Source organism: Corythoichthys intestinalis, chromosome 12, assembly GCF_030265065.1.
Source record: "Corythoichthys intestinalis isolate RoL2023-P3 chromosome 12, ASM3026506v1, whole genome shotgun sequence".
Classification (NCBI taxonomy): Eukaryota; Metazoa; Chordata; class Actinopteri; order Syngnathiformes; family Syngnathidae; genus Corythoichthys; species Corythoichthys intestinalis.
Window position 1 is genome coordinate 6246649 of NC_080406.1, and position 18593 is coordinate 6265241.

At 42.5% G+C, this 18593-nt stretch overlaps 1 protein-coding gene across 2 annotated transcripts in view; it reads left to right on the forward strand.

Annotated features, from left to right (window-relative positions):
• Nucleotides 1–18593, forward strand: part of si:dkey-100n23.5 — a 244013-nt gene that overhangs the window by 60012 nt on the left and 165408 nt on the right. For both annotated transcript variants that reach the window (XM_057853479.1, XM_057853481.1), the window contains 2 exons: nucleotides 14679–14768; nucleotides 15194–15232. In XM_057853479.1, the coding sequence (XP_057709462.1) occupies nucleotides 14679–14768; nucleotides 15194–15232 (129 nt within the window). The remainder of the gene's footprint in view (nucleotides 1–14678; nucleotides 14769–15193; nucleotides 15233–18593) is intronic.

Below are 18593 nucleotides of genomic sequence, written 5' to 3' on the forward strand. Positions count from 1 at the left end.
TGGCAATGTCGCAGCCGCGATCAGGCCATCGATTCCACAAAAAAGACTGATCCGAAAAGCTGCTGTGGGATCAACGAATCAAAAAAATGGACAGATCCGAAACCAATATTGCAGACGAGGAGGGACCGTCGGATCAAGAAAATAGACGGATCCCTTACTTGACTAAGGATCCAGGGAAAATGTTCGGGCGCTAGTTGTAACGCGTGGTGGGTAGGATACGTGCATACAGGGACCAAAAAGGGGGAGAAGCTTCCACTTATGCACATTTATTCACTAAAAATAATAATTCCACCTTGACCACTCACTTCACTCCCCTTGTTTCCATTTGACTGGGAATTGCATCCAAAAGCAGCACATCGTGGCATTTTACTTCGCGAGTTTAGGCAGCAATGAGCAATTGTTGAACACGAAAGATACCAATGACGTCATCACTGTGAGCCCGCAAACCTTGGCGCCAACTAACGGTCAAAATATGGACTAAATATTGTAAGATATTGCCATTGATTTAACATTTTATGTGTTTCTAACAACATTTTAGTACAAGAGAACAATTGTGGTTTATTAGAGCCTACATGTATTTAAGTTAGGGGATCACTTTAAAAAAACAACTGATGAGCACTGGAGACATCACTAAAATCATTCATAACAAATTTACAGTATGTAAATCAAAATCAACAGGAAGTGACGAAGAAATGCCCAAAATCAACAGGAAGTGACCCAGAATGGCCCGAAATCAACAAGAAGTGACTGAAAATCAACAGCAAATGACTTGAAATGCCCCCAAATAAACTCATTGGTTGCCATTGACCGCCATAGACGTCCAATCCATTTGAACATTCGTTCATTTGCTGTCAAACCTATTATCGTGAGCCTCGTATCGTATCGTGAGTAGGCACTTGCTGGTATGATAACCTTAAGGAATTATGACGGTTTCACAGTATCACAGTATTGCAGTTGCAGTATGTTTTGTTAATAAATGCAGTCCTTGAGCCTAAACCCAAAGCCAAAGCTCATTATTACCATCAGAGAAAAAATAATTGAATTATTTCCATGAAGAAGAATGTGTGTATGACTCGTATCATGTTTACATTGTACACACACTCTTTCTCAACACAGACAGTTACCAGAGGTAACGTTTTAACACCGCTAGACACACTAAACACTCTGGAGTTAACTCTTGTTGCTGGTGGGAAACGTTCATGACAGTGTTTCCTAGATTTAGGAATCGTTTGAATTTGAACGGTTCTGCTTCCGATTCCACGTTTTGATTCCAGTTCCAAACGATTCTCGATTCAGATTCTTTTAATAGGCAGGGACAAAAAAATTACATAGTTTATATTCATTTCTTAACTGCTCGATTATTTTTTAAATTATATGAACTTTCAAGTATGTAGCTATGAATTTCTCACAGGGCTATTTTTAACTTGTATATAAATATTAGTCTTTGAACTTGAATATACAGTGGGGCAAATAAGTATTTAGTCAACCACAAATTGTGCAAGTTCTCCTACTTGAAAAGATTAGAGAAGCCTGTAATTGTCAACATTGATAAACCTCAACCATGAGAGACAAAATGTAGGGGAAAAAACAGAAAATCACATTGTTTGATTTTTAAAGAATTTATTTCCAAATTAGAGTGGAAAATAAGTATTTGGCCACCTACAAACAAGCAAGATTTCTGGCTGTCAAAGAGGTCTAACGAGGCTCCACTCATTACCTGTATTAATGGCACCTGTTTTAACTCATTATCGGTATCAAACACACCTGTCCACAACCTCAGTCAGTCCCACTCCAAACTCCACTATGGCCAAGACCAAAGAGCTGTCGAAGGTCACCTGAGACAAAATTGTAGACCTGCACCAGGGTGGGAAGACTGAATCTGCAATAGGTAAAACGCTTGGTGTAAAGAAATCAACTGTGGGAGCGATTATTAGAAAATGGAAGACATACAAGACCACTGATAATCTCCCTCGATCTGGGGCTCCATGCAAGATCTCACCCTGTGGCGTGAAAATGATAACAAGAACGGTGAGCAAAAATCCCAGAATCACACGGGGGGACCTAGTGAATGACCTAGAGAGAGCTGGGACCACAGTAACAAAGGCTACTATCAGTAACACAATGCGCCGCCAGGGACTCAAATCCTGCACTGCCAGACGTGTCCCCCTGCTGAAGCCAGTAGCGAACTGCAGACAGGCCTGGATCCAGAAGAGGACTGGGAGAATGTGTTATGGTCAGATGAAAACAACATAGAACTTTTTGGTAGAAACACAGGTTCTCGTGTTTGGAGGAGAAAGAATACTGAATTGCATCCGAAGAACACCATACCCATTGTGAAGCATGGGGGTGGAAACATCATGCTTTGGGGCTGTTTTTCTACAAAGGGACCAGGACGACTGATCTGTGCAAAGCAAAGAATGAATGGGGCTATGTATCGAGAAATTTTGAGCGAAAATCTCCTTCCATCAGCAAGGCCATTGAAGTTGAGACATGGCTGGGTCTTCAGCATGACAGTGATCCCAAACACACAGCCAGGGCAACAAAGGAGTGGCTTCGTAAGAAGCATTTTAAGGTCCTGGAGTGGCCTAGCCAGTCTCCAGATCTCAACCCCATAGAAAATCTGTGGAGAGAGTTGAAAGTCCGTGTTGCCCAACGACAGCCCCAAAACATCACTGCTGTAGAGGAGATCTGCATGGAGGAATGGGCCAAAATACCAGCAACAGTGTGTGAAAAGCTTGTGAGGGGTTACAGAAAACGTTTGGCCTCCGTTATTGCCAACAAAGGGTACATAACAAAGTATTGAGATGAACTTTTGGTATTGACCAAATACTTATTTTCCACCATGATTTGCAAATAAATTCTTTAAAAATCAAACAATGTGATTTTCTGGTTTTTTTTTCCCCACATTTGGTCCCTCATGGTCGAGGTTTACCCATGTTGACAATTACAGGCCTCTCTAATATTTTCAAGTGGGAAAACTTGCACAATTAGTGGTTGACTAAATACTTATTTGCCCCACTGTACAAAAATAGCGAATACCGTAGGGACGGTATGACGGAAAATTTTTGAGGTTTTGAAACCTTGATGTTTTAATACCACTGTATACCTTGAAACCGCTAATCCGGCAGATGACTAATCGTGAGATACCCTGAAGTTCCCAACCGTAGTCGCGACCACTGTCCCTGAAAGGATCAAATGCGCTTGAATCGAATCGAACTGTGTCAAATATCGATTCTCATCCAAGGAATCGATATCGTACCGTCATGAAACTCTTGCTTTTACGCTCCTAGCAATCTCCCGAAAAGTATCAAATCCGCACATCAACTCTTGACTCGAGTGCGACACAGGAAAACGGTGGAAAATTCATGGATTTTCCATGCAATGCAAAATGGGCTAAGGACAAAAGCGAAGGGCGGGGGGAGGATGCGCCTTTGTTTTTGTGCGTGCGGTGAAGAATGGGGGGGGGGGGGGAGCGGCGGCGCTCCGCTAATCGGTTCGTGTGTTAGCGGCAAGCGTCGAGGGGCTTTTCGCGAATTGACTGCGCGTACGTAAGCTGTGTGTGTTTAGTCGGGCGCGGATGCGCCTTTGCACGCATGCACAATTACCCTTCAGCCCCCAAACCTAAACTCCACCCCCCACCACCCACACGCACACACACACTGATAGCTCATTGTGATGGTTTATGAATGAACAAATTGCCAGAGGAGAGGCGGGATGAGCCAAGACTGATTGAAGTGCATGCAAGAGAGAGAGCGCGCGCGCATCTATGCTAATGCACGTTTGAAGGGCGGATTCAGGCTGAGGGCAGAGAGATGTCAGCGGGAGGAGGTGGAGGGTGCCGGATGGCTTGGTGACGGAGGGGGCTCACGCTGGCGGGGGGGAGTTTCTAGGCTAGCCGCATGCGCGTGCGTGTAATACGGAACGCGTCGTGGCCCTGCTGTGCCTCATTAAGCCCATGTTGCGCCGCGCTCTGGACCTCGTCAGCCCTCTCTCGCTGTGCTGCGAGCGAGCGAGCGGTGTGTGCGCACGCCGCAGCCGGTGTGTCGGCGAGCTCTCGACATTGATTTCCTGACAAGGCGCCCTCCCTCCCCTCTTCCTTCCCTCACCTCCTTTTCCTCCGGCAGGCGTCACACCAGGGAACGGCAGCGCTCATTTCAGCATTTGTATTTCTCCTCCTGCTGGCGAGCGCCTTCCCGAAATCCCTCATTTTCCTCCCGCTGTTCTTAGTCGTTTCGACGCCGCGCCTTTTTCGCGCAAAACGCGATAAGAGGTTTTTTTTTTTTTTTTTTACGGTTCGTTGCAGTTCATCAAATTGCAATTTCTTAGCTTCGCCGCTAGGTAGAGCTGTTTTGTACGGAAGCGCAGAGCTGTTAGTGTTGGTGGAACATTACTACCAGTGGTTTCTCGTTTTAACGTATTGCTAACCTCGTTTTAGCGTATTGCAAACTAGGGCTGCAGCTATCGATTATTTATTATTATTAATCGATGTACTAGTTAGTTCGAATAATCAAGTAATCGGATAAGGGACCTAAAAAATTAAAATATCTGACCTGTGCCTCAAAAAGTATTTAAAAAAAAAAATGAGGATATACAGTGGGGCAAATAAGTATTGAGTCAACCACCAATTGTCAACATGGGTAAACCTCAACCATGAGAGACAGAATGTGAAAAAAACCCACAGAAAATCACATTGTTTGATTTTTAAAGAATTTATTTCCAAATTAGAGTGGAAAATAAGTATTTGGTCACCTACAAACAAGCAAGATTTCTGGCTGTCAAAGAGGTCTAACTTCTTGTAACGAGATCTAACCTGTATTAATGGCACCTGTTTTAACTCATTATCAGCATAAAAGACACCTGTCCACAACTTCAGTCAGTCACACTTCAAACTCCACTATGGCCAAGACCAAAGAGCTGTCGAAGGAGACCAGAGACAAAATTGTAGACCTGCACCAGGCTGGGAAGACTAAACTATTGCAGATTAAAGAAATCAACTGTGGGAGAAATTGTTAGAAAATTGAAGACATAGAAGACCACTGATGATCTTCCTCGATCTTGGGCTCCATGCAAGATCTCACCCCGTGGCGTCAAAATGATAACAAGAGCGGTGAGCAAAAATTCCAGAACCACACTGGAGGACCTAGTGAATGACCTACAGAGAGCTGGGACCACAGTAACAAAGGCTACTATCAGTAACCGAATGCGCCGCCGGGGACTCAAATCCGGCACTGCTAGACGTGTCCCCCTGCTGAAGAAAGTACATGTCCAGGCCCGTCTGCGGTTCACTAGAGAGCTTTTGAATGATCCAAAAAAGGACTGGGAGAATGTGTTATGGTTAGATGAAACCAAAATAGAAATTTTTGGTAGAAACACAGGTTTTCGTGTTTGGAGGAGAAAGAATACTGAATTGCATCCGAAGCACACCTTACCCACTGTGAAGCATGGGGGTGGAAACCTCATGGTTTGGGGCTGTTTTTCTGCAGAGGGACCAGAACGACTGATCTATGTAAAGGAAAGAATGAATGGGGCCACGTATCGGGAGATTTTGAGTGAAAATCTCCTTCCATCAGCAAGGGCATTGAAGATGAGACATGGCTGGGTCTTTCAGCATGACAATGACCCCAAACACACAGCTAAGGCAACAAAGGAGTGGCTTCGTAAGAAGCATTTCAAGGTCCTGGAGTGGCCTAGCCAGTCTCCAGATCTCAACCCCATAGAAAATCTGTGGAGGGAGTTGAAAGTCTGTGTTGCCCAACGACAGCCCCAAAACATCACTGCTCTAGAGGAGATCTGCATGGAGGAATGGGCCAAAATACTAGCAAAAGTTTGTGAAAAGCTTGTGAAGAGTTACAGAAAACGGGTGGCCTCCGTTATTGCCAACAAAGGGTACATAACAAAATATTGAGATGAACTTTTGGTATTGACCAAATACTTATTTTCCACCATTATTTGCAAATAAATTCTTTAAAAATCAAACGATGTGATTTTCTGTTTTTTCCCCCACATTCTGTCTCTCATGGTTGAGGTTTACCCATGTTGACAATTACAGGCCTCTCTAATATTTTCAAGTGGGAGAACTTGCACAATTAGTGGTTGACTAAATTCTTATTTGCCCCACTATGTACAACAAAAGAACAATTGGCTAACTTACATAACAAAAGTAACTAACTCTTTTTTTTTCCTGCTGAAAGAAGATAGTCTAATCTTTCTTTTGGTGGTTTCCATGTTTATATAGCAATAGAACAGAATTTTCTGTGGGCCTTGCAGAAACAGTCAACATCCAGTAAAACGGCCGGGAGCGAAGGACCTTGCTCTGGTGAAAATGGCTGGGAGTGAATGAGTTAATCGAAATAGCAGGGCTGGTTGACCTCAGATTGACCTATGAAAGAATTGTAAATATCTAAAAAAAAAACAAAAAAAACCCCCACTAGCAACACAAATGAAACGTTTTACTGCACAAACCAGCACAAACGTAGCACAAACGATTGACATCATTTTTATATAAATTTGCATTTGATGGATGTCCAACTTCACAGAGGTAAACTACACAGGTTCATCTTTGCTAGACACGTAGAAGAAATATCAAGTTTTGCTGCATGAAATACAACATTTTCTCTTGTTTTTTCCCCCATCCCTGTTAGAAGCAGTTCTGATGTTCAGCGTTAGCATAAGTGCCGTAAAAGAGACATGAGTGTGAAGTTTAACATCGGACACTACCTTCTTCAGCCTCGTGCTAAAAGCAGTTGTTGCCGTCCCACCGGGATTTTTATAAAAGGATCATTGGAAAGGTTCTAAGACTCCTGTCACTAAAGATTTCTTTCAAAAACAAACTACAAATAACAAGTTTTCCCTTTCAAAGTAATCCCACTGGAGTCCAACATACTTTCTCTGCCTTCACACACTCCTAAACGGATTCTTCCAGGAACCCCCGTTGTCGCAGCAATCTTGGTCCCATCCATGTTTTCCTATTCCTAGAAGTTTTCTCAGACCCTTCGGATGTCACATACTTACAGTGGGGCAAATAAGTATTTAGTCAACCACCAATTGTGCAAGTTCTCCTACTTGAAAAGATTAGAGAAGCCTGTAATTGTCAACATGGGTAAACCTCAACCATGAGAGACAGAATGAATAGAACTTTTTGGTAGAAACACAGGTTCTGCAATACTGAATTGCATCCGAAGAACACCATACCCACTGTGAAGCATGGGGGTGGAAACATCATGCTTTGGGGCTGTTTTTCTGCAAAGGGACCAGGACAACTGATCTGTGTAAAGGAAAGAATGAATGGGGGCCATGTATCCAGAGATTTTGAGTGAAAATCTCCTTCCATCAGCAAGGGCATTGAAGATGAGACGTGGCTGGGTCTTTCAGCATGACAATGATCCCAAACACACAGCCAGGGCAACAAAGGAGTGGCTTCGTAAGAAGCATTTCAAGGTCCTGGAGTGGCCTAGCCAGTCTCCAGATCTCAACCCCATAGAAAATCTTTGGAGGGAGTTAAAAGCCGGTGTTGCCCAATGACAGCCCCAAAACATCACTGCTCTAGAGGAGATCTGCATGGAGGAATGGGCCAAAATACCAGCAACAGTGTGTGAAAAGCTTGTGAAGAGTTACAGAAAACGTTTGGCCTCCGTTATTGCTAACAAAGGGTACATAACAAAGTATTGAGATGAACTTTTGGTATTGACCAAATACTTATGTTCCACCATGATTTGCAAATCAAACAATGTGATTTTCTGTTTTTTTTTTCCACATTCTGCCTCTCATGGTTGAGGTTTACCCATGTTGACAATTACAGGCCTTTCTAATATTTTCAGGCGGGAGAACTTGCACAATTAGTGGTTGACTAAACACTTATTTGCCCCACTGTACATTCAACATACTGTACATAAGTACTGTATTTGTTTATTATAACAATAAATCCACAAGATGGCATTAACATTATTAACATTCTGTTAAAGGGATCCACGGATAGAAAGACTTGTAGTTGTTAAAAGATAAATGTTATAGATATTGTAATTTTATATTAAAACCCCTCTTAATGTTTTCGTTTTAATAAAATTTGTAAAATTTTCAATCAAAAAATAAACTAGTAGCTCGCCATTGTTAACGTCGCTGAGCGGTGACATCACATGGGATCCCTGCCGTTCTTCCACAGTGTCTTTAACTACGTAAGGTAGTGATTGAAATACACCACAAGGTGTCAAGGGCAAGTTTTAAATTAGAGCTCTAGCCAAGACAAAGTCCGAGTAAGTTTTATGTGTAAGTTTTTCGAGTACGTTTTGCCCCTCGACTGACGCCGTAGTTCCCGGGTTCATTGTACCTTACGTTCAGTTGAGTGTTGACTTCACAACGTACGAGACCTCTGATAGTTTTTATATTGTGACTAAATATTGCCATCTAGTGTATTTGTTGAGCTAAACGAAATGTTTAAATAGAGTTTGACCAAAGTCTGAGAGAGTTTTATGTGTATTTTGCATAGCTATTTTGATTGGGAATGCCAGTTCTCTTTGCATTGAGCGCTTTTCTTTTCGTGAACAATATTTTTTTTGTGAGATAGGAATATTATTTTTATTGTGCTTTCACTAAATGGTACTGTAGCGACTTAACTGTTCTGCCCAAATGCATGACGGGAAGTTGTGCAACCATGACTGTCAGTGGTGGCTGCAAATTGTATATGTTCTGCATTGTGTTCATTGAAGCGTGTTATGAAAAAGATCATCTCCTGTCATTCTTCCCCACGCCGCTCGCCACGACAGTTATATTTGTTGTGGAAGAGTTGCCAAAGTTTATGCCAATAAATGGCGGAGTCCAATGAATGCCTGTGTCCACTCGATTTTCTCTGCCTCTTAGCTCTCAATGAACAAAAAAGGGCGCCATTGTAGTCTGTTTGCGCCAATGCATTAGTGCAGGGGTCCCTAATGACCGGGCCACGGACCGGTCCGTGGCGCATTTGGTTCCCGGCCGCGCAGAAATAATAATTTATTAACGACTGCGTTCTGGCTGATTGACTTTGGCCTGTGCCGCTTAACACACCAATATCCCTGTCTAGATATACAACTACAGAATGGAGGTCGTCATAGAAATGCAGTGATTGGACTGTTAGCAGTACATCTTGTTTTGAATATCTATGTGCACTTGGCCTCGATAATAAGTTATGACGTAGGTCGTCGCCCATCACATTTGTTCCCGGAAATAATCAGCCCCACACTAGAATGACTGAAAAACAAACGTCTTTGGACAGATTTTTTACGGGAAAAAGGGAACCTCACGAGCCAGAGGATGAGCCTACAACCTCGAAGAAAACAAAATCTATGCTACTTCCCAATCACTAAAGACCCACGAACTGCGAAGGAGTGGATTCGTGACCCGTATGTGAATAAACCGAGTGATTCGAGCATGTCTGTGCATCAGGAATATCAGCTTGTAGAGATCGCAAATCACGGCGACCTTAAACGTACATTTGAGACAACAACTCTACCGAGGTTCTGGATTAAAGTCATTTCGGAATATCCTCAGCACTGAAACCTACGAAACAAGCTCAGGCCTCTTACTGATTCAGCGGGTGAGTTCTATTTTCCCTGCACTTAACACGAGGGGGCTAAAACAAATGTTATTTTATATTTGCTGTATTTTTCTGCCGCACATTGCTGGTGTTCTGACAAATTTGACATGCGCGTAACGTTAAATATGATCGCAAATGCAGCGATTCCAAAGTACACACCACAAACTGTCTTTAAAGAAAAGAATATTAACTTACGCTTGCCATGTTAGCTGCACACAACAACTGCACGCTGCTCTCTCACTTAACGACTTTGCCGTGTCGTTAAGCATTAATTTACGCCATTTTCGTGTTTTGATGTAAATAGTTTTTTTAACACCGTTGAATAACATTGAGAGTCCAACTGAATATAAAAGCAGGCTTTTTTTCACTGCCAAAAAAGCTTTGGGAGCAAAATTTGATAAGGGTGAAAAATTTGACAGAACACCGGTCCGTGAAAAAAAGACCCAAATCACACCGGTCCGTGTTGCAAAAAAGGTTGGGGACCCCTGCATTAGTGGGTCATTCCGCACATGCGTTAAATGCGTTCAATATTTTAACGTGATTAACTAAAAAAAAAATTCATTACCGCCCGTTAACTCGTTAAATTTGACAGCCCTACTAAATACCATAACTAGCAATTAATGAAACAACTGGAGCAGTAACTGAAGAAATAATGAGCACAGAACATGAATTTTGATTATTTACATCTGTTACGCTGCAATGCATGCTAGGAGGCATGTTGGACGACAACAGTGTTGACAGCAGGTGGCAGCAGAGGTTGACTGTCCACCGAGGGAGCAATGATGGCCTAATGAAGCTGCTTGCATTTTACAAATGAAAACATTGAGTAAACGTCAACAAAACCTGGACTAAGACACATTTTGAAATGACTAAAATATGACTAAAACTAATAAGTATTACCGTCCAAAAGACTAAGACAAAAATTAAAAGGGCTGCTAAGATCAACACTGCTCCTGTCACGACTCTGGTACCATTTTCACTCTTCGTAATGGTGGTTATTGATAATGCGATCCTAGTTTCGGTAAACTTTCAACAAAGGAGACACACAACAACAAAAGTGCTTGTTAGAAAGCCGTCTTGTTGTTTCCCCTCCGTTTTGTCTGATTTTCAGATCTTTATCTCTCACGCTCCCTTGCTGGCTGCCAATCTATGCGTCCCTTTCCCACACTTATCGGCCTGTTCTATTTAAACCACCAGCCGGTACTTCTTTTTTTTTTAACGCCATCGCCTCCCACATATTCACACTGGTGTCCATCAGACGGCTGCAGAGGCGGGAAATGCAGCGAAATGGAAAAAGAGCGCGTTAGTGTGTGCGCGCGCGCGTGTTGATTAGGACCGGAGGGAACGCACGCACTCCGAATCGGATTGAATGTGTGTCAGCCCTGTCGCGTCTGCTCGATTGACCGCGATCGGAAGATGTCAGGGTAGGACTTCCACTCTATTGAGCGGCTCGTTTAAAGTATTGACATACAAACCCGAAAGACACAAAATGTTCACATCTGACACGTGCACATATTGTGCTTCATTTCTATTTTTTTTTTTTTATACAGTCAGGTTTTTTTTACACTCCTGAGCAGTTTTAGCCCCTTCAGCTTTCTTCAAATGTTGCAATGAAGGTAAGCTGATTAATGCCACCCCCCCCAAAAAAAGAAACATTGAGTAGATTTTTGCCTTGCTAGGATTCTTCCCTCTTCGTTTACCCAGCTGAGCTCTCAAATTGAATTATGCCAACACCTGCTATGGGAAGCGGGAATTCCTGTTTGTGGTTAGGCTGCACACATCCCATCTTAAAAAGTAACTTTAATCAGGATATCCGCAGGGTATTAAAAAGTCTAAAAATGTCTTAAATACAATCATTTTAATTCAAAGCCTTTAAATGTCTCAAATATTCCTTAACACTAGAAGTACCAGGGGTTTTGGTGCTCCCTAATCTTACCAAGGGTGTCCCATTTTGGGACAGGCTACTTTCTCTTTATTTGCAAAATCAGCCATTAGCTGAGGAGGGGGTTGGGCGAAACCTTTGCAAGTAAAGAGAAAGTAGCCTGACTCGGGAAGGCCTGACTTGCAAATTCAGCCATTAGCTGAGGAGGGGGTTGGGTGGGTCAGGCTACTTTCAGGCACTGTTACTTCTTACTTGACACTAAACTGCTAAACGTCTGAGGATATAATATTATTTTAATAATTCTAATATATATTTGGATGCATTTGTTTGAATACATGTTAAAAAAACATTTTTGAAAAGATCAATTAACAAATTGCTGTGGATATACATAAATATACGTAGATATTTAGAAATACTATAACTAAGCACACCAAGATCGACAACGGGCCGGTGTTATGCCGAAAAATAGCCGCCCCGCGTGAAATGTCCCCCCTGACGGGAACGCTTATTTATAATGCTTTATTGAGGTGAAAACATCAAATGTTTTCATCGACGCATTACAGTAATGGATTTACGACTGTAAAATCAGTTTTAAATAAATGCATTACACAAAAACTAGTACTGTATTTCAGTAACAAATCGTGGACTGGGCCACATAAGCATCTTTGAACAGAAATGTATTAGTCTACAGGTTTTCACGACCATATCCCAATGACAATCACACAGTTATGACATTTATTAGTTCAAGCAGAGTAAAATAATACATATTCACGGTACAAGAAAGCCGTTTCCGTGAGGGCGCTCCCGTCATGGGAGACATTGCACGCAGGGCGGCTATTTTTCAGCACAACACCTGTTGTTGCACTCACCTTTTTGCTGCGCGACCGTGGCGACGAGCTTCGTAGTCTCCGTCTGATGATGTCTGCGATCGTGTTGGCATCATATTGATGTTTTCGCCGCTTTCTAACGGCTGTCGACACAAACGCATCATGGACCGAGATAAACAAACCGTGCTGCTTCAGAGATTTGCCCTTTTAACAATGGGCACACAGCAACTACTAAAATGACCGTTTATCTTCTCTGTTACTGCAACCAACCACCACACATGCCTTCACCGTTGTGATTAATGAATGTTAACGATTGTCAGGAAGGTTTTTTGGTTCGTTTACTAGGCGGTGATTCAAGCAGAAAAACGCAGTAATAGGAGGAATATACGTAGCGGTAATATGTACAGTGGGGAGAACAAGTATTTGATACACTGCCGATTTTGCTGGGTTTCCCACTTGCAAAGCTTGTAGAGGTCTGTAATTTGTATCATAAGTTCAACTGTGAGGGACGGAATCTAATACAAAAAAACAGAAAATCACGTTGTATGATTTTTAAATAATAAATTTGCATTTAATTGCATGAAATAAGTATTTGATACATCACAAAAATCGAACTTAATATTTGGTACAGAAACCTTTGTTTGCTATTACAGATACCAAACGTTTCTGGTAGTCCTTGACAAGGTTCGCACATACTGCAGCAGGGATTTTGGCCCACTCCTCCGTGCAGATCTTGTCCAGAGCCTTCAGGTTTCGGGGCTGTTGCCGGGCAACACGGACTTTCAGCGGGTTCAGATATGGTGACTAGCTAGGCCACTCCAGGACCTTAAGATGCTTCTTACGGAGCCACTCTTTAGTTGCCTTGGCTGTGTGCTTTGGGTCGTTGTCATGCTGGAAGACCCAGCCACATCCCATCTTCAGGGCTCTCACTGAAGGAAGGAGGTTGTCAGCCAAGATCTGGCGATACATAGCCCCATCCATCCTCCCCTCAATACGGTGCAGTCGTCCTGTACCCTTGGCAGAGAAGCAGCCCCAAAAAATGATGGTTCCTCCTCCATGTTTCACGGTTGGGATGGTGTTCTTGGGGTTGTACTCATCCTTCTTTATCCTCCAAACACGATGAGCCGATTTTAGACCAAAAAGTTCAATTTTGGTCTCATCCGACCACATGACCTTCTCCCATTGCTCCTCTGGATCATCCAGATGGTCAACGGCAAACTTCAGACGTGTCTGGACATGCACTGGCTTCAGCTTGGGACCTTGCGTGCGCTGTAGGATTTGAATCCATGACGGCATAATGTGTTTCCGATGGTTTTCTTCGAGACTGTGGTTCCAGCTCTCTTCAGGTCATTGACCAGGTCCTGCTGTGTAGTTCTGGCTGATCCCTCACCTTCCTCATGATCAGTGATGCCCCACGAGGTGAGCCCCAGAACGATGCAGATTGACTGTCAACTTGAACTTCTTCCATTATCTAATAACCGCTCCAACAGTTGTTACCTTCTCACCAAGCTGCTTGCTTATTTTCCTGTAGCCCATCCCAGCCTTGTGCAGGTCTATTATTTTATCCCTGATGTCCTTACACAGCTCTTTGGTCTTGGCCATTGTGGAGAGGTTGGAGTTTGTTTGTTTGAGCATGTGAACAGGTGTCTTTTATACAGGTAACAAGTTCAAACAGGTGCAGTTACTTCCGGTAATGAGTGGAGAACAGTAAGGGTTCTTAAAAAAGAGCTGAATTATTTACGAGTTGGTAATGTGTCAAATACTTATTTCATGCAGTTAAACACAAATTTATTATTTAAAAATTATACAATGTGATTTTCTGGATTTTTGTATTAGATTCCGTCCCTCACAGTTGAAGAGAATTTATGATACAAATTACAGACCCCTACATGGCTTGCGAGTGGGAAAACCAGCAAAATCGGCAGTGTATCAAATACTTGTTCTCCCCACTGTAAACACGATGAGCTGACGGACAATATGGCGGCACCAGTCAGGGGGGCGGAGTTGGGATGTCACGTGATTGGGGTCTATATACACAAAGAAACTGTAACCCGATCGACTCACAGCCTCGAAAAGTAAGGGTTACATTACGTCAGAAACTCGTTCGGTACGCCTCCGTTCCGAACCGAGCACTACGTACTGAAACGGTTCAATACAAGTACATGTACCGTAACACCCTTAGCGATAGACTTGGGGCGCGAAGTAGCGAAGCATCGCTGTATCACGTAGTCTTGCAAACAAGAAAACATCAATGAAAGTAATTGATGGAAGAGATGATGCTAACTATTGTGGAAATTGCTCTGTATAGCTAATAAACTTATTGACGTCAGAAAATAAACTTTCTGGCCTTCAACAATGAAACTGTTGTTTTGTTTGTGTTTTTTTTTTTTTTTTTTTAAATCAGGTTTTACCATCTGATCGCGTGGGGGGTGCCCTTGGTCATGTCCTCCTTGCCGCTGTTCAAAGGTTACTACGGCCCGGCAGGAGCTTGGTGGTGAGTCTCGCCCGTCATCTCGCCGGCAAGTAGCTTTGACCTCCTCCAGCTCTCGGCGGGCTCCTTCTTCCCCTCGTAATACCCCCCCCCCCCCCCCCCTTTCATAAAAATGGCCAATTATCAGCTCATCTTTAAACATTTGGAAACGCCTGCTCCTTCGGCGAGCGGGAGAGGCATCATTGTTTGTTTGGAGAGTCGTTAAGGGGCTGAGGGAAAAGACGATGCGGGGCCCGAGGAGAGCCGGACGGCAAATGAAAATTGGGACGGAGCCTTAATCTCCAGGCTCGGCGCGCTCTTTTTCCACTCTTGGCTTATTAATAGCTACAGCTGCGCAGCGTTTTCTCCCCCCTTCTCCCCTCCATCCGCAGTCACAAGCCTCCCTTCCGCTCTCTGTAACCCCGCTCTCTCTTTCTCTCTTCCCCCAGCTGGATCACAGACGATCACGTAGCCTGGAGATTTGGGATGTAAGTAGACCCTTTCGGCGCCGCCATCAAAGCCTACTGTAGGGGTGGAGGGTCTCAGCGGGAAAATGTAAAGGGTTGCGTATCGAGGCGAGCCTGCGGGTTATTTTCCTCTCCACTCAGCGTGAGGCTAAAAAGTGTTTTTTTTTTTTTTCTGGGTTGCGCTTTTTTTTCTTTTCCACTTCCTGCATTCCATTTTGCCACGGAACTGGAAATTCACTGTCTAGCGCAGGGGTGTCCAAACGGTTTACTCCACTTTGAGAAAAATCTGAAGCTCCACTTTCATGTGTTAAACAGATGATCGGAATCGGTAAAATAAAGTCGGGATTTTGAAATGCATTTTTTTCCCTCAGTGCAGTTTTACCTCTACTTACGACATGTTCTTTCTCAAAAAATTAGCATATTGTGATAGTTTATTATTTTCTGTAATGTACTGATAAACCTTAGACTTTCATATATTTTAGATTCATCACACACAACTGAAGTACCGTATTGGGCCGAACATAAGACGGCCCTGATTATAAGACGACCCCCTCTTTTTCAAGAATCAAGTTTGAAAAAAAGACTTTTTGAACACCAAATTTTTATACAGAAAATAATTACAGTACATCTGAAACAAATGATAACAATATATTTGAGAGAAAAAGCATGTTATTTTGCCTCATTCAAATCTTAATATCTGAACATTTAAATATGTAAACTAAAGTGCAATCACATTCATAAATGAATGGCTTCTGGTTTTTGAAATGTAAATAAACCAATCTATTGTGATTAAGCAACAAAATTGCAATAACTGCATTAACCATCAAAGTGAAGTCTAACTGTAACTAGTCTTGAAACAAATTTGAATAAGGAAAAACATCGCAATAAAATAATGCAGACTGGTTAAAGTAGTAGCTGAGATCTGTCATGACAGAACATCGCGTCAATGATATCTGGCGCCATCTAGCGTTGTGAATGGGGAGAGTAGCTGAGAGCCGTCATAATAGAACATCGCTTCAATGATATGTGGCGTCATCTAGCGTCGTGAATGGGTATAACGTCTAGACCGCGAATATAAAACGACCCCCTATTTTTCAATCTTATTTCAATGCAAAAAACACCGTCTTATATTCGGGCCAATACGGTAGTTCAAGCCTTTTATTGTTTTAATATTGATGATTTTGGCAAAAAAAAGTCAAGAAAAACCAAAATCCCTATCTCAAAAAATTAGTATATTTCATCCGACCGATACAAAAAAGTGTTTTTTAATACAAAAAAAGTTTCAATTAACTATATCAGCTATGCACTCAATACTTGGTCGGGAATCCTTTTGCAGAATAAGGTTAGTAAGGTTCTTGCATAAATACCATGTTTCAATTTTTTGAGTGTACTTCTACTTGAGTAACGTTATTTTGAAATAATGCTACTCTTGCTTGGGTAAATCTTTTAGCGACTCTAATCACCTCTGTTAGCAAAACTGTTATTTTGAAGAGCCTAAACGTAAACATTTACTGTCCTTCTCAAAAAATTAGCATATTGTGATAAAGTTCATTATTGTCTGTAATGTACTGATAAACAGTAGACTTTCATATATTTTAGATTCATTGCACACAACTGAAGTAGTTCAAGCCTTTTATTGTTTTAATATTGATGATTTTGGCAAAAAAGTCAAGAAAAACTTAAAAATCCCTCTCTAAAAATTAGCATATCATGAAAAGGTACCCTAAAGAAGCTACTAACCTAATCATCTGAATCGACAAATTAACTCAAAAACCCTGCGAAAGATTCCTTAGGCTTTTAAAAGCTCCCAGCCTCGTTCATTACTCAAAACCGCAGTCATGGGCAAGACTGCCGACCTGACTGCTGTTCAGAAGGCCATCATTGACACCCTCAAGCAAGAGGCTAAGACACAGACAGAAATTTCTGAGTGAATAGGCTGTTCGCAGAATGCTGTATCAAGGCACCTTGAGTTTGGAGGAAGGAAATGCCAAAATGCCTGAAGTCCAGTGTCAAGTACCCACAGTCAATGATGGTCTGGGGTGCCATGTCAGCTGCTGGTGTTGGTCTACTGTGTTTTATCAAGGGCAGGGTCAGTGCAGCTAGCTATCAACTTTGGTTTTATCGTTCCAGAAAATATTTTGCCTATACTTCTGGCTGTGTGAGTGTCCAAGTGCCTTTTTGTGAACATTAAAGGAGCAAAAATGTTTTTTTAGACGGCACTGGCTCCCTCCGTGAAGTCCTCCCATGAATTCTTGGCCATAGTTTTACATATAGTAGATATATGTACAGTGATATTGGACTGTGGAAGTGATTTCTGTAAGTCTTTAGCAGACACTCAAGGTTTCCTTTTTACCCCTCTGAGTAATCTGCGCTGAACTCTCAGCGTCATCTTTGGTGGACGCCCACTCCTTGGGAGAGAAGCAACAGTGCCAAACTCTCCATTTGTAGACAACTTCTCTGACTGTCGATTGATGAACCTCCAGAGTTTTAGAGATGGTTTTGTATCCTTTCCCAGCTTTATACAAATCAACAATCCTTGATCGCGGGTCTTCAGACAGCTCTTAAGACAATTCTTACCAGGTGTGTGTTTTATAGTGGGCGGGGCAGCTTTAAACCACTCATCAGTGATTGGGCATACACCTGACTTAGGGGCCGTTTACATGGTGACTGAGAATACGAAAAATTTCAAATTTGCATTTGCGTCTCCATTTGAACAATGTTGCAATTCCGCATGAAAACGATGTAGTATTCATGCCAGGCCCTAGGGGGCAGTGCAGATTTACAGGGTGACAGACAATGATGCACTTTGACCCCACCAAGCTCCCTCAGCCCGGAAAAAAATATGCCTGCCCACTCGAAGCAATGGCATTTTTCTTTTGTTCACAAAGGCACAAAAATGGAAACATTCAACATATTTAATAAAAAAATATTATTAAAACACTAAATTAAAGCCGACATTCTGCCAAATGTGCGGTTTTTAATGTTTAGTAGCACCGCTGCGCACGCCCAATGTGACGTGTACGAGTGCTGACGTTATCGTTTAGGTCTCGCGCCGCGGGAGCCTTTGATATGCATGCCGAGGAAGCCCCCCCCTCAAACCCCCGCAATCGGATTCTTCCACTTTGGAGGCAGGATTCAGAATTTTTCGTCTTCGCCTTCCGTCTTCGCTGACACCATATGCACGCGAGGCTAGTCCACTACTCAGTCATTGCGTCTTTGTGTCGCAGAGTCGCCATGTAAACTGCCCCTTAAATAGTTTGGTAAAAATTGGCTTTAATAGCTCTTTAACCTTTAAATACCTGCAACATTGAAGCAATTATCAGAGAATCCCAAAATTTGAAAAATCAGGTCCTAATGAAACCTTTTTTAAAAATTTGTAAGA